This window comes from Salmo salar, chromosome ssa17 (genome assembly GCF_905237065.1).
Source record: "Salmo salar chromosome ssa17, Ssal_v3.1, whole genome shotgun sequence".
In the NCBI taxonomy this organism is placed as follows: Eukaryota; Metazoa; Chordata; class Actinopteri; order Salmoniformes; family Salmonidae; genus Salmo; species Salmo salar.
The window spans coordinates 15,475,601-15,492,665 of NC_059458.1; the positions used below are offsets into that span (position 1 = coordinate 15,475,601).

At 42.1% G+C, this 17,065-nt stretch overlaps 1 protein-coding gene across 3 annotated transcripts; it reads left to right on the top strand.

The window, feature by feature from the left end:
• Nucleotides 1-228: 228 nt before the first annotated feature.
• Nucleotides 229-8,860, top strand: nfip2 (NEDD4 family-interacting protein 2). 3 transcript variants are annotated; one of them, XM_014151630.2, is made up of 8 exons: nucleotides 229-524; nucleotides 4,092-4,272; nucleotides 4,629-4,765; nucleotides 5,144-5,231; nucleotides 5,680-5,804; nucleotides 6,833-6,899; nucleotides 7,115-7,219; nucleotides 7,683-8,860. In XM_014151630.2, exons 1-7 carry the CDS (start codon nucleotides 495-497, stop codon nucleotides 7,216-7,218), a joined length of 732 nt encoding a protein of 243 aa, XP_014007105.1. In that variant the 5' UTR covers nucleotides 229-494; the 3' UTR covers nucleotide 7,219; nucleotides 7,683-8,860.
• Nucleotides 8,861-17,065: the final 8,205 nt, after the last annotated feature.

Here is a 17,065-nt window from a genome sequence, read left to right on the forward strand (position 1 = left end):
TTGCACCACCTAGTGGTCAAATGTTTTTAGTCCCCGGTAGAGTAGAATGCCCAATTCCAATTCGACCACTAGCACCTATTTCCTAACCTATACACTGTCTTGTCTACAGTCAAATCTGATGAGATTGGATAGGTATTACGAATAAGATGATGTCTTATATTTTCACCTTATTGTTTAGATTCATCCAATATCTTTAAGATATACAGGGATGAGGTAAGTGTAGTGGATATGAGTAGATTTGGAATTCGGAGGCATTGCGTCACAAGTCAAAGAGCCCTATGTGTTTCCACTCACTCGACGTTTCCTATCAAAAGGAGTTTTGCTTCAGTTGAAGCGTAAATGGACGGTTTATTGTACGTCCCAGCGTCTATATTTAATCTACTTCACCTGAATGCTGTCCATTAAAAAGTAAAATTAAGTTACGAAATAGCTAAATACACGATTGTTGACTTTTCGCTTGCTGGCTAGCTCCGCCAGCTGAGTCTAACGTCAAGATGGACCAGGCAGCGAGCCGATACCAAGTGGTGAGCCAAAACAATCGACATTGCCATCTGTTTGCGAACTACAACTAATATAAACAACCTATTTACAACATGACCTGGTGTCAACCTAGACTATACATGTTTAAATTGACGGCTTGTAATCAAACTGATGTTCCTCGTGCCTATCACTTCCGCATTATTCAGCAGCAGATCAACAATGCAATAGCTAACCTAGCTAAACGTTAGCTAGCATGTTGCAATTGAATTTGAGTCGTTAATCATCCAAATGACAGCATTTTGGCGCTTAGTTAACTCAGTTTGTATTGGTTTTCTGAACGGATAACTAACTTGGCTAGCTAGCAAACGTTAGTTCGCTGTATGTCATCCAGTGCCAGGTAAGCTAACCCAGGCTAGACTTCAATTATATGCAGCCATTTGTGGCAACGCCACCAAATAAGCTACTTTGCTCAAGTATAGTTAGAGCCCCCAAAACACGTACATAATACAAACAATGTTCCATGACGTCTCTGTCGTGCTCAATAATTGGCTTTCCATGAGAACAATGTACACCCCCTCAAAGAAGATGCCATTCCTAGTTACATAATATTGTTCAGTCCAGTTTGCTAGGTAGTTATTAGCTATTTCAGCAGCAGTGGTGTGGGAGGCCGGATGGAATGTTTTACAGTTTTAAAGCTAATTTCCTGCATTTCTATACATTTTACCATGGGGCTGAGAGAAAATGTGCAGTTTAAAAGTACATTTTCTGCAATTCACACATTTTGTCATGGTTTATACTGTGTTCTTGTGCTGTCTGAGTGACTCAAACATAACATAACATGCCATGACATTTGTTTTATTTGTATTCCCCCAATCTAGTTTTTATTTTGGTGGTTGTTAGTTCTCAAAGATGGTCTTATTTATATATATATATATATATATATAGCTACATTATGTTCTCTACATACATTATTTCTGGTCTTAGTCATTTAAGTTTACACTGAAAATGTTTTAACATCCCCCAAATTATTTTCACACAAAAAATACTAAATATAAAAGATAGAAATGACAAAAAATAAATGTATGTATTATATAAACGCAACATGTCAAGTGTTTCATGAGCTGAAATGAAAGATCCAGAAATGTTCCATATGCACAAATTTGTTTACATCCCGGTTAGTGAGCATTTCTCCTTTGCCAAGATAATCCATCCACTTGACAGGTTTTGCAAATCAAGAAGCGGATTAAACAGCATGAACATTTCACAGGTGCACCTTGTGCGGGGGACAATAAAAGGGCACTCTAAAATGTGCAGTTTTGTCACACAACACAATGCCACAGATGTCTCAAGTTTTGAAAGAGTGCTATTGGCATGCTGACTGCAGGAATGTCTACCAGAGAATTTAACGTTAATTTCTCTACCAAAAGCGACCACCAACGTCGTTTTAGAGAATTTGGCAGTGCGTCCAACCGGCATCACAACCGCAGACCACGTGTATGGTGTCGTGTGGGTGAGCGGTTTGCTGATGTCAACGTTGTGAACAGAGTGCCCCATGGTAGTGGTGGGGTTATGGTATGGGCAGACATAAGCTACAGACAATGAACACAATTGCCTTTTATCGGCAGCAATTTGAATGCACAAAAATACAGTGACAAGATCCTGAGGCCCATTGTGAGGTACATTTTTGTTAAAGGTATCTGTGATCTACAGATGCATATCTGTATTCCCAGTCATGTGAAATCCATAGATTAGGGCCTAATTAATTTATTTAAAATGACTGATTTCCTCCATATGAACTGTAACTCAGTAAAATCAGTGAAGTTGTTGCATGTTGTGTTTGATCTTTTTTCAGTATATATTATAAAAAATACAAATTGGAGTGGAAGTTGTCATTTAGAAGTGGCGGCCCACCGCTTCTAAATTTAATGTAGAGAAACACTGGTGTTCTAGAGTAGGATGGGTAATGGATAGGGGAACAGTGTTCAACCTACCTTTCTACTTGGCGACGCTTCCATAATTATCGATTTGGTAGGCACCGGTGTCTTATAAACACCAGTTTCAGGTGGAACTCCGATAACGAGGAATTATTCAGAAAGATATCGAATTCACTTTTTGTGCCAATTGAAAAATGACTTACATGTGTGTAAATATTTGTTTGGGTCGCGCTGTGTGACGCGCTGTCATCTAATTCACTTGGCCTCTAGCGCCAGCTTTAGCTATGCTGCTGGAGGTTTGCTATTGCTCGGATGTCTGGTTGTCAGTGTGAACGCTGTGTATCCAAGGCTAGGTTCACTTCTGGTTTAGTCATCTATCGGCCCCTCACTCTCTAAAGCAGAAAACTTTTACTTTCATAGTCGTTATCATGCCAATGTGTATTTAGGTTATCAATAATTACTTCCATAGACTGACTGATTTGATATGGGATGAGTTAATTAGGCAGTTGTAAGCCTTTTGAAAAATGTAGCCTACTGGCCTTGCGTCAAAAATGCCCACTGCTGCACTATGCTGGAATGCTTGCTAACGTCAGACATACCATGGTATGCCTTAACTTTTTTGCTTCTCAAAGTGCAAAACTTTTTCAGCCACAGCCATGCTATTTTGATCCTGCCTCTGCACTTTTCTCAGTCGCTAGGCAACAGTGGATTTGCCTCTGTGTCATCTCTTTCAGGTTTTGAGGGTAACCTGTATTTAGATACGTCATACAGGCTGTTTTATAATGTAAACCTGTTTAATGTAAACATGTTTAAAGACCTGTTCAGAATGAGTGTACACAAATAACAAGGATGGTTGGGAAACCATCCTTGTTATTTGTGTACACTCATTCTGAACAGGTCTTTAAACATGTAGGCCTAACCTAACTATTTGGACTTATATACTAGACGTATCAGATGAAAATAGGACGTACTGAGAGAACCTCAGGAGTTCTTGTTTAGGCCTTGGTGTGCCGATGGTTGAATAACTCATTCACCCCTGGCCAATTATGCAGTCGTTTAGCTCTTGCATAACTGGTGTCCTTGACACCGGATAGCATCGCACTCAATCATTCTCCTGGCTTTGCACATTGACCCGAGTGCTGCTGGACATGATGACAAACTTCATCTACAGCTAAGCCACAAGTTAAACGCTGGTCTCTTGACCTACGCAAAACGCCACAGCCTCAAGTGAGCTGCAAGACTAAAGCAACATTTGGCACTGCTGCCACACTGATCAAGGCCGAGGCTATGCATCCGCTTAAGCTACATCATTTGTCATTGGCCAGATATAAGGCTGTGCTGTCTTCTCTATAACATTACCGTCACCCTTCTGTTTCCCATGACCATGTTGTCTTCTTCCAACTGGATGCTATGCTGGCAGTTAGCCTAGATCACATGTTTTGGATGTCTTCAGCGCCCTTAGCACTGGAATCAAATGTTGCCTACTTAGTTTATTACAAAACAGCAGATGATCTTTCAGTGTTGGGCCATGACCATATCTATCCAAGCGTCTCAGTTTACAGGGCTTCCCTCTCCTTCCTCACCTTTTGACATTCTGTGTCATGAACTTGTGACGTGGGTTTTATTGAAGTGACACTTAACTCCTTCTCTCTGCCCCCCGCCCCCCTTCTCTCTCAGTTTGAGAATGATGAAGACGACTCCTGTGAGCCCTCCACCAGCGCCCAGCAGCCGTGTACCTCGGCCCAGGCCAACGCGTCCTCCCAGGCCTGCCCAGTCCCAGTAGCCCTGGAGGGGGACGCAGAGGCCCCACCTCCCCCGTATGCCAGCATCGCCCTGGGAGCCACCGCTGCCATGCCTGGTACAGAACCAAAGACTCCATATACTGTCTGTTTGGCTCTTTATCCCCGTTCTACTCTTCAGTTTAGCTTATGTCTTTGCTTCTGCCTTTTTCTGTGTCTCACTTTGTCTTTCTGCCCCTTTCTCCATCTCATTCTCTCGCAGCGTCTGTAGCTCTCATGTAGTTCTTTCAAACACGTTGGAACCAGCCAGTTGCCCTAAGTATAGGCCGATAGTTCACACTCCTCCTGGAATTAAGCCGATGTGATTTCCTTATTTGATTGAATTGATTTCCGAATTCCATCTTCACCTTGTGAACAGTGTTAATTTGCCCTGTCGTAGTCTAATGGGCCATGTCTTTTCCCTGTGGTCCCCCAGTAGAGAGCAGTTGTTACCCAAGTGATTTCCCCGTGCCGCCCCCCTACAGCGTGGCCACCTCTCTTCCCACCTACGATGAGGCAGAGAAAGCCAAAGCTGCAGCCATGGTACTCTCTGCTGTGGAGGTGATACCAGGGGTAGGACAGCACGCACGCACGCACGCACGCACACACACACGTGTGTTTGAGTATGGGATGTTTACCCATAAAAACAGGATTATTCTGCTGGAATGCTGTAAGAAAAACTTCAATGCTGCTATTAACTACACAGTGTAACAACATATTTCAGGACCAAAACAACTTTGATAGCTATATTGTCCAAGTCATAGCTACAACAGTATTTACAGTATATTAGCTCTATTTTATGTAGGTTTAGTCCAAATGCCCATTGAGCTTTATTTCTGCTTTCTCAACATCTCTAAAAGAGAAGGAAATGTCGACACACAACAGTGCTATTGCTACGTTTCTTCAGAAGATGTGGATGAGTTGTTTTCCTGTCCTCTTTCTTTTAAACAGGAGGATGACTTCCCTCCAAGGGATGATTTCAGCGATGTCGACCAGCTGAGAGTGGGGAACGATGGCATTTTCATGCTGGCCTTTTTCAGTGAGTGGATCTGTTGTTTGTGCACGAAACCCCCCTATTCTTCAGTGAGTTGACAAGCCCAAATAGCCTCTTTCACTGAGCGGACTGGCCCATTTCAGTCTGAGCAGGGGAACTTAACAAAAGTTTGCTTGGATGAAAATGTGAGTAAGCAGTTGAAGGTGTTTTCTATGGATTCACCACAAGGTGGCAACAGTCACTCATTGAAGACAACATGATCTCTTCCTCCAATAGGAATGGAGGTGGGAAAGGTCAAAGTAAGTCAGCTTAGTGATTCTCTGGCTGCATTCATTTGGCCTCAGAATGTGTCTTTAAGTATGTATAGAAGGACATCCAATTTGTGATATACTGAACAGTGACTCACTCAACAGAAATGTTAGTCAACCTTGAGAGTGGTGTCTGTCTGTCGGTCTGTGCTTGTAACTGCATGCTTTCTTCCGTCTCCAAACAGTGGCCTTCCTGTTCAATTGGATTGGGTTCTGCCTGTCATTCTGCCTGACCAACACCATCGCCGGCCGATACGGGGCCATCTGCGGCTTTGGCCTCTCTCTCATCAAGTGGATTCTCATCGTCAGAGTAAGTGCAGTATTGGGTCAAAGGGGCCTAATCAATGTATCTAAAACAACGTACAGAGTTGATTTCAATATGGGACAGGACATACAGTCCACAACTTTAAAAGCAGTCCATACAAAGAGTGTCTACTTCAAACATCAATGTTGCAAATGGTTTATGTTAAATTAACAAACTGGCTAGCATTATCCTGCTTAATCCAGACAATGCTGTGCTCGTAATTGCGGCAGGTAGCCTAGTGGTAAAGACCGTTGGGCCAGTAACCAAAAAGGTCGCTGGTTCAAATCCCCACGCCGACTAGGATAAACATCTGCCAATGTGCCTTTGAGCAAGGCACTTAACCCTAATTGCTCTTGTAAATCGCTCTGGATAAGAGTGTCTGCTAAATTACTAAAATGTAATTGTTTTTTTTTAAATAATGTAAAATGTTTCACTTGGCTAGCATGTTAATGAGTTGAATGTTACAAAATACATTTCAAGTATGTCCAGTATATCACTGCTTGTGCAGCAGGAAGCAGATGCTTGCTAAGGCTTGTTAGCCCTAGATGTGAGGAGGACACCCTTAAGAGCAGGAACCCAGTGTAATCTCTGTGCTCCGGGCATCAATCAAAGCCCTGTACAATTTCCACATGAAGAAGCAACACACTGGTGGGCATAGAGTTATTAACCCCGGGCTTTCATCATTGATCTGGTGCACACAGCTACTTCCACTAGATGTTGTGCAATACTAGGCTATACAGGAGTTTAGGCCTTTATCTGAGCAGTGCCAAATTAAAGGCCTGGTTTCCTGGTGTCTGGGAATAGGCTTATTTATTTTTTTTGGTCCTGGAAACCGGCCCATAGTCTCAATTAGGATACCCAACATTTGAGGAACTGAGGCTTGAGGAGTCCTAATCCTAGCGCAAGTACATTTCTGCCATGTTGATTCTGAAAATCTGTATGTGTTTATAGTAACTGATTGTCATTCAAGTATTCTCATGATGGTCGGACATGTTGTTGAATGTCCATTTCCTGTAAATTCTACTTTCCCACAGTTCTCTGACTACTTTACTGGATACTTCAATGGGCAGTACTGGCTCTGGTGGATTTTCCTGGTCCTCGGTAAGTTTACTGATCTGTATAGCAAATGCTGCGTTCTTCAACTAGCCAATTGCTGAGGAATTAAGCTGTGCTAATATATCCACCTAGAATGTTGTACACCAATGCCATCTGGTGGCTGAAATGATGTACTACTAATCTTCCCACAGTAAAGTGAATTCCTTGACCTTGGATGAATAGTGGTGTTTTTTACTAATGATTTCGAATCCCTTCCTCAGGTCTCCTGCTTTTCTTCAGAGGGTTCGTGAGCTACCTGAAAGTGCGCAACATGTCTGAAAGCATGGCTGCCTCGCACAGAACACGCTTCTTCTTCCTGTACTGAGGTAAAACATATATTTTTTAATTGAACCTTTATTTAACTAGGCAAGTCGGTTAAGAACAAATTCTTATTTACAATGACGGCCAAACCTGGACGACACTGGGCCAATTGTGCGCTGCCCTATGGGACTCCCAATCACGGCCGGATGTGAACCAGGTACTGCAGTGACGCCTCTTGCGCTGCGATGCAGTGTCTTAGACCACTGCGCCACTCGGGAGCCCAACTACTATTGAAGACCTTAGTACACAGTCACCGCATACCAGCATGTATAGTAGATATTATCCTTGAGACTTGACATTCATATAAAGACATGCATATAAATGAAGTTGTTTATGAAATAATACTATATATTGTTGTTACCAATTTGTCTTTCTGTAAATGGCATGTTGTTACACCTGCTACCCGTAGTCTGCGAATTCTACAACAGTTGCGCTTTCAGAATTATTTTCCCACTTCCTTTGCTCCAGGTTGTCGCACCAAACATTCCTCCTTAATGTGAAATTCCCTGAGGATTTGCGACCCTCTTCTCGAATGACCAGGACAACAAAAAAAACACAGTGAAAAGAAGTGAGGAAGAAAAGAACCAGTGCATCATTACAGCTGCGAAAGTCTGGCATCTTTCATTAAAAGCAAAAACGGCTGACTCGTCTCTTTTTCAGAAAGTCCGTACAGTACAGATTAACCCAGCTAATTATACCCTGTGTGTTTTCTGATATTTCCACCGGCATTGTTTGGCTCTCTAGATTTCAATTGCCTTCCTGATCTAACCCCTGTTATGGTCCCATCCTGCTTAATATCCCAAGTCTTGTACAGTGGATACACCTTAACAGGGGGTAGTATAGTGCAGTGTAATAGCTGGGTCTACCTGTTGTGGACGTTGGTTGAAAAGCACACACGAGAAGATGTAAGAAAACGGGTATGCAGCCAAGAGGTCTTATGCAATTGTGTCCTTACCTGAACTGGGTATATGCTCCGATGATGAAACGGTTAGTCATCTTTTTTTCTTTTTTTTTTTACTTTTAGAGCTCTATCGGAGTATCAATATTACAATTTGAATTTTATCCCTTGATTTTAATCCCGTATTTAATTGTCTTTGGTATAAAAATGTTATTTGATGAAACTCATGACTTATTGTGAAATGATTGAACTGTGTCACAGCTTATGCCAATTTACATGTGCAACCTCTTTCTCCATCAGTTGTGAATTGCTTACTTGTCATAGTGCGTATACTGATCTCTTTGTCAGTCCAATTTTGAACTGGAATTTGTGTTTATCCCAAAAAAGGATATCTGCCTTTTGCACTTTTTTATTTTCAAAAAAATTACTTTTTCATTAAGTTGATTATTGCAATTAGCCTGAACTGTGACATTTTAAAGTATTGTCACGTTTCTTTAATGCTTGAATGATGCCTTTGTCATTTTGTTTCTGTTACACAGAAGCCTCATCAGCAATATCAAAAAACGTAACTTAGTTGGTTCTAGTAGTATTCAGCTAAAGCAACGTTATTAATGTTCTATTTGTATGTTTGTAAAACAGCCAAACTAGTTTTGTCGGAAATGATGGTACTCAGAGATGATGATGCGTGCTTGTTAACTCTTTAACCTGAAGTCTTGCAAAATGCCAATAAAGTTCCAAATGCACCCTGTGACTGCCTCATGTTAGAATTAATTTGATGTTGAATAGGCCTATCGTGTGCTATAGTGAGCCCTGGAGGATGTTGACTAGCCTCTCTTATTTAGGGCTGTGTCTGAAAACGCTACTAGCCGTTAAGTCCTTGCTTCCGTCCTTGTTTCCTCAATTGCTCTCAAAGCGCATTGGAGGACAGGATACAAGGTCCCTCCCTCCAACCTCTTCCTCCATTGGTCTTTGAGAGGAATTGAGACACAGCCCATGACTGATTCTCTCTAAAACCTCAGAGGTTATAGTATGGTTGTTGGTTTCGTTAGATGGCGTACCTTTACCTCACTCTGGCATTTGTCCAACCAAATATGTTTTATCGAAATGACAAAGTATAAACCTCTTCCTGAAAAGCTCATTGTTTGCCATACAGAGGCCTGCTTCTACTGAATGCATGTGGGTTTTATTTGTTCTTTCTTTGGCTGTCCCCAATCCAGCCTCTTTATAAACTGTTAATGAGTGACCCATTTACAGGACTCCCTTCCGGTTGGCAAATGTTCTCTTTTATGAGGCACTTTTTTTCCCTTTTTTTCCTTTTTATCAGGCCAGGATAGCTTAGGCCCTACTTCTCACAACCTCAATACTCTCCCACCTCCTCCCTCCCTCCATCCACCCTTTAACTAGAGCGATTTGGAAGAGAGGCCAGGGCACAAAGTAAACTCTGTCACACGCACAGGCCCAGAGGGAACAGTGCTGACAATCGCTGTCGGCACCATATCTGAGGTCTCGTTAGCCTATAGCTACTTACGGCCAAACTAAGCATGCGCCTGCCCTGCTGCTACAGGTTCCCCGCTTCCCGGCCCGTTGTGGACGCTACCGGGGCTTTAAGTCAACACTCTCCTCACACTCTGAAGGGTGATCAAGCTGAGCTCTTAGAATCAGTTGACTTAAAGATGACAACTCCCTCCAGGGGACAGGAGAGCGCGAGAGGGGAACTGAGTTGAAACTAAATAGTAGACAGTAATAGGGTTGCTGTGTGGGCTTCCTGATGACTTTGGAAGTCGGTGTGTATAGGTGTAAATAATCGTGTGTGGGTGTGTGTGTGTGTGTGTGGATGCATAATGTGTACTAGTGAGTTTCATACATTCTATGTTGTTAATTTCTATATTTGTGCCTGCATACATGAGGATTTGTAAGTGTGTGTGTGTGTGTGTGCCTCTGTGAACGTATTAGCACACGCGCAACGAGCATGTTGACAAGAAACTGCGAGATATGTAATCTCAGCAGCACAAGGCTGCTACAGCTTTCAAGTGGGCACGGAACATGCCAGTGTGGAGGGAAGAGTGGCTTGGCTCACCTGTTGGTTTGGCAGATACACTCTTGTCTCTTTACATCAGAGTAAAGTAACCACAAATAGAGCCTTGGGCTCTCTGCTGTGTGTGGAGGGTTTTGGGAGGGTTTCGTAAATGCATGCCTGCCTGTCTTCAGTCAAAGCGGGCTGTGGTTCTTATTGTCATACAGGTATACTGACTACAAATTGGGTTGTTGCATTTCATTGTGTACACATTTAGCTAATTAGCACAAGATGAGGAAATATTCCTTCTCACTGAATGAACTGACGTCAAGTGATGCTCATAAAGAATTGCAGTTTTTGTCGCCGTTATCAAGCACATTTCCAATTGCAATCAAATCCACAGGACTTACGTATTGTATGTCTGTGTGTGTTCGTATGTGTGTGGTTGTGTGCGTATGTATAGCAATCCAGCCAGGTCTAAACCTACATAGGAACTCTTGGTCATTTCACACATCTGTGGGCTTTGGAAAACCCACCACAGCCTGACCCTATGGTCATCTCTATACCTAAAGAGGAATTCTACACCTGGCTGCAGAAACCAGTTCAAAGCCAGCCTTTCCCACACTGCATGCCAAACTATCAATACCCCTGAGGTGTCATGGTGCAGGGTTAGTCAGAATGGGCCTAAATGTTCAACAACTTCTATTTGGATGAGAAGAATTTCAGGGGAGTGGAAGATGTAGGCTGCTGAGTTAAGGATAAGCACATTATGGCTGAGTTTCGTAGAAGAGTTAGAGGGCTGATTCAAAACACTATTCCCATAACAGCTGATCCAGGGTTGTTTAAGTTGCTAACCTCATGTTTACGGGTTTCACTGAGGCATTGGAGGGCTGATGCTAGACCAGTTGTTAATGGCAGATTCTAACCATAGCCAATATAAAGACTCATCGAGGGGAAGCCAGGCCTCAGATCTGTTGTGGGGACTGGTGGTGTGGCATTGGAGCTGGCAGGGAATTTTTTTTGCGCTCACTTCCCAAGCGCTCCCCACTTTGACAAGGTTAATCTGCTCTGACGATGAGCAGTTGTGCTCGGCTCCTCTTAGATTCCTCCCTGATTCCTTCCCATAACCGTAACATGAACTCCTCCAGCGCGATAGGGAATCTGGAGAAGAAAGTAGAGGAGTGTGAGTGTTTCACGTTACTTCCTTGTGATGTGATCAAGGGATGCATCCTGTCAATGAGTTTTGGTGGTGTGTGTGTGTGTGTGTGTGTGTGTGTGTGGGTTTGCATCAAGGGAAAGGAATATGGAACAAATAAATACCTTCCATGTGAGGACCGACATGGACTTAGCCCCAACAGATTTGTCTTGAAACGGGAAACATTTTAATCTGCATAAAATATTTTTTTCTAAATAAATGTCAATGGAGTCAAATCAATCAATTTAAAAGGATCATAGCCTACAGTATAATCTGCAAATAAGCACCTATTCCTGTATTCTGAACTAAAACATCTAATCATGAAAAATACAATAGATTTCTTGCGTAATAAAACATACAATACATGTTAAACAGATTTTTTTTATTTTTTAAACACAGATATTATGTGTCACTTCTAGCCCCACATAAAAGAGTTGTTCTGGCAGAGCTCCATCAGGAACAGGTTCTTCATGAAGTGAATCAAACCAGCTGTTGCTGAGCCATCGCCATGGCAACTGCCACACAATATTTGTATTAGGATGTGCGAGAGACATACGATACAGACAGTTCTGCTCGCCGCCGGCCCTAGAGTGCACAGCTGTTACGCACAAGGAAAACAGTGCCAGTTTTCTGTGCTTTCGATGACGAGCTTGTTTCAGTCAGTTGCATTGGGTCATCTTGAGGATGGGTTCACGAAACAACCAAAGAGATGTTTCCAATTCCTGAACCCCAATATAACTGTTTCTTTTCTCTTGTTTGTGTTCCACATAATTTACCTCCTGTCTGTTGAGCCATCCATCCAGCCAGTAGCAGAGCGAGATATCAGCTCAACGTCTGCAAATATTGACATTCTTTGGAGGGTGCCACCTGGCCAACCTGTTGAGTAGTATTGCCCCACTTACAGACCAGACCCTTTTAGCCACACCCCAAATGGCAAGGCTTACTTACTACTGTAGAGTTTGAGGAGTTGTAGGCACATAGAGAGAATATCATTCCTTTCAAACACATTTATACAAACAGATGTTGATCTAACGTGCATTCGATACCTCATTAAAGAGTGCCTTGATTGGATAAGTAAACACCTATAACATGTTCTATTTTAGATTTAATGAACGGTGGCCACCATCATCCCCTTTGTTTTCTCCAAGTCCTATAGACTACCCTTTCAAAGAGCACATTGCATAGTTATAGAGCTATACAAGTTTGACCCATTTGAGAGCTCTGGCACATTGTCTGCATTTGATGATATTTCCTATTTGGCAATATAGTGATGATTCATCTTCGCCTGCCTGTCTTGGCATATTTCTCTTGAAGCACACCGTCCAAGACATTTTGTCCTCTGCATAATACATTTTATTTTGCACTTAGCTAATACAGTGGAGGACTTCTGCTATTTTATGGGCTCCCATATTTCACAGATACACAGGAAAGCCATTTATGGTACTGCTTGTGTTGACTCAACACAACTTACAACTGAGTGCTAAACCTGCCTTTTAAAAGGAATCTTGTTAAAAAAAAGTCTCTAAATTGATGGTAGGTGGGTTACAGGCGGAGGGATATAATGTTCCTTTCACTGAGGTTGAAATGGAACACAGTTTTTGCAGTTACCGTAGTCGTTTTTGCTTTAGTAACTGATTGAGGATCAGTTCTTCTTAACTCCTACTGCAACCTAATCTTAACCAACAACTCTTAATGAAAGCAAAGTTGGCCTTGCACCAGTCCATCGCTATTGTAATCCTCCATTGGGATGAAACAGTACCATGCTCAAATTCAGCAAAATATAATGTACTGAAACTAAAGTTTTCAATATAGATGAAAAAGAAGTCCAGCTGGTGTCAGGTGATGCTTGGAGTTTGCTGCCGTGTTTTTAAATGGCACTGGCCAATCATCTACCATGGTGTGGCCACTTTGGCCTCAATGTTCCGTCTGGGCCACACAGTGGACTGCAGTGTTAGCCTGGCATGAAAGGCCTCAATCACCGCCTTTCACCCACAGCCTGGGGCCAGAGAGAGGGAGTGGGGAAGAGTGAGATGGAGGGAGGGAGGAGAGAAGCAGAGAGAGAAAGTGGGAGAGGGGATAGCGAGTGAAACCTGCTTTAACTCTTTCGTGTTTAGCGAGCAACCCCTCCATGTTTTCTCAGCAAACACATTCTCCCTCATGTTCTCTCCATGTCCGAACAACGGCAGCCTTTGATTTGCATCACTTAAGGGCCCTATTAATAATTTGACAAGTTTTCTCAGAGATTAATTGAGGTAATGCCTGGGGCCAGCGATTATGTGTGGCCAAAAGCTCCATAAACCAACTTAAGCTTCATTTCCACCCCTCATTTTCCACTTATCAAACTGTTGAAGGGAAGCATGGCATGTCACCGTGATGCATAGGTGGCGTCTGTTTTTAGGCTAAATCCCAATACCTCCCCTTAGTCCTCCCCCTTGTTTTCGAGCGTCCCTGGGTGGGGGAGTGTCCCTCAAATGGAGCAACTAGTGGTAGGGAGAGATGCATAATCCTAGCGAATGGGACATCACTACGTCACTCGCGCACAGCAGAAGCCACCAAAGGATAGCCTACCACGCAATTCTTCCACCAGCACAATACCTGTACTGACGCCAGAAAAAGCTTTCCTTATATTTCTCAACAAATGAACGGACAGAAAAAAACAATGTTTCCGTAATGCACCCATCATCTGGCTGTAGTTCAATGTGGGATAGTATTGAAGCAGGACTTTCATTCCACAATAGCAGTTTGACATGTAACAATGTTTTTCTGCGATTTCCTAGGCATTAATGATTAACCAGTGGAAGCCATAAAAGCCACTGTGCTTTTATTTGGTATAAACTAATATTTATACCAAATATTTTAGGGTCCATACACAGATCTGCTACATAGCTATAGGCATACAGCTCTTTTTATCCTCCACTACACAATAAGCATGAAAAGCGTTAGCTACGTTGCTTCTGCTGCATTGCATGACAAATATCTTCAATCTCTAACGTTAACGTTATTACAACAATGAACAGCAAGGCAAGCTTAATAAATTGTTTATTCAATTTGCGGTAAATGCTTCAGCTAGATTCTTTACATCCACTGGGTTTCACAAGATGACAGCCTGGTTTGCTCAGGAGTCCCTCAAATATTAAACAACACAAATTACAATTCATACAAATCTCAAATGCCCATATAGCAGGCTAAATATATAGGGCGGCGCACAATTGGCCCAGCGTCGTCCGGGTTTGGCCGGGGTAGGCCGTCATTGTAAATAAGAATTTGTTCTTAACTGACTTGCCTAGTTAAATAAAGGTTCAATTTAAACACTTTAAAAATATATATAGTTAGCTGGCTAATGTTAGCTAGTCAGATAGCTTGTTAAATAGCGATTTTATGTGCATAATCGTTTGTCTCTACATAAACTAAAATATTCATCTTAACTTAATTTTTTTGTATGACAATTTTTTTTGTATGATTAATTATGAAGGTATAATTACTTAGATTTGCTTCCATCCTAGTATTTTTGTCAGCCATATTTTCTGAAGCAAAGCTCTAGCCTTGGGTCGCAGAGCTTCATGGGTGTTTTGGGAACCGCTCGATAGGAAGTCTGCATTTCGATGAACTTTTGTTTGAAGGGTCAACAAGAGGTCTGTAAAGGCACTATGCCTCACTCAAAGTTGAATTGGTATACCACTTCATCTCGATGGTGCTCCCGCGATCGTGCAAAATGGACGGGTCGGCCTAAGTGGTAGCGCTAAGGGAGGGTATTGGGACTGAGCCTTAGATAAACCGAACGGCAGTCGTCTGAAATCGTAATGTAACCATTCAGGAATGTCAGGATGTTTGCAGTAACCCTATATATTGATGACCTGAACTCCTGGCTATGAGGCCCCAGCCTCATAGCAGACAGACATCATGCATTACTGCGTCATATACACCCCCGTGGAAGAGTATGGCTCCTGTCCTCCCAGCAGATGTTGGTTAATTGGCAAGCCAGCAGGCGCACAATGCAGTGAGTGTCCCAACTGCACAGGGTCTTGTAGATAAGAACCACCTGCTTGTCTCACTCCAGTCTCTCCACTAAGGTTCAGCCGCACTAGGATGGTGTCCAGCCCACAGGCAGCTTTAGGAAAGACACATTTTTTGGTTTGTTTCAAAGTATTTCAATCGCATCAAATGTTAAGTAACAGCCATAGCTTTTTTTAACCACAGACACATTTTACAATAAAAACTGTACATAAAACTGCCCTTTCACCCATCCCCCCTAGGATGAAAATTAGATGCCGAAAGACTAATTCAACTCAATCTTTCATTGAATCAGATGGCTCATATAACACAAAACCTTTCGATGTTGCCAATTACTTTAATTACTATTTCATTGGCAAAGTAGGCAAACTTAGGCATGAAATGCCAACAACAAACTGTAAGCCATCATATTCATGCATAAAATACCTAATAACGAAGAGGAAGCATTGTAATTTAGAATTTTTGTGGTTGAGGTGGAAAAAATAGTGTTGTCCATCAATAATGAGAAAGCACCTGGTATTAACAGATGGAAAGCTACTGAGGATGGTAGCGGACTGTATTGCCACTCCTATTTGTCATATATTGATAAAAAAATTCCTCAGACATGGAGAGAAGCCAAAGTCCTTCCGCTACCCAAACACCCTTTACTGGTTCTAACAGCAGACCAATCCGCTTGCTGCAGACTATAAGCAAACTTTGGTAAATATGTGTTTGACCAGATACAATGCTATTTCTCTGTAAACAAATTAACAACAGACTTTAAGGATGCTTGTAGAGAGGGGCACTCAACATGTTATATTACAACACAGAGGGTTTTCTTTAAATTAAGCTTCTCTAATGTTAAGTGTGGTGTACTGCAGGGCAGCTTTCTTAGCCCTCTCTTTTCTATTTTTTCCAATGACCTGCCATTGGCGTTAAACAAAGCCTATGTGTTTATGTATGCTGATGCTTCAACCTTATATGCGTCAGCAACCACAGCTAGTGAAATCACTACAACACTAAACAGAGAGTTGCAGTCAGTTTTAGAATGGGTGGTCAGTAATAAACCAGTCCTGAACATCTCTAAAACTAAGAGCATTGTATTTGGTACAAATCATTCCCTAAGTTTAGACCTCAGCTGAATCTGATAATGAATAGTGTGGCTGTTGAGAAAGTTTAAGGAGACTCAATTACTTGGTGTTACCTTGAATTGTAAACTATCATGGTCAAAATATATTTATTCAGTGGTTGTGAAGATGGGGAGAGGTCTGTTGTCTGTGATAAAAAGATGCTCAGATTTTTTGACATCACACGCCCTGTGGGGCTCTAGTTTTATCTTATCTTGATTATTGTCCAGTCATATGGTCAGGTGCTGCAAAGAAGGACCTAGAAAAACTGCAGCTGGCCCAGAACAAAGTGCCACGTCTCGCTCTTCACTGTAATCAGAGGGCTAATATCAAAACTATGCAGGGTAATCTCTCTTGGCTAAAAGTAGAGGAGAGACTGACTGCATCACTTATTGTTTTTATAAGAAACAATGTGTTGAAAATTGCAAATTATTTACATAGTCAACTTACATACAACACTGACACACACACTTATGCCACCAGGGGTCTTTTCACAGTGACCAAATCCAGAACAAATTCAAGAAAACATAGTGTTATATAGAGAGCCATGATTGCATTGAACTCCCTTTCATCAAAGATTGCTCAAGTGAACAGCAAAAGCAAACTTGGTTTAAATAAACAGATAAA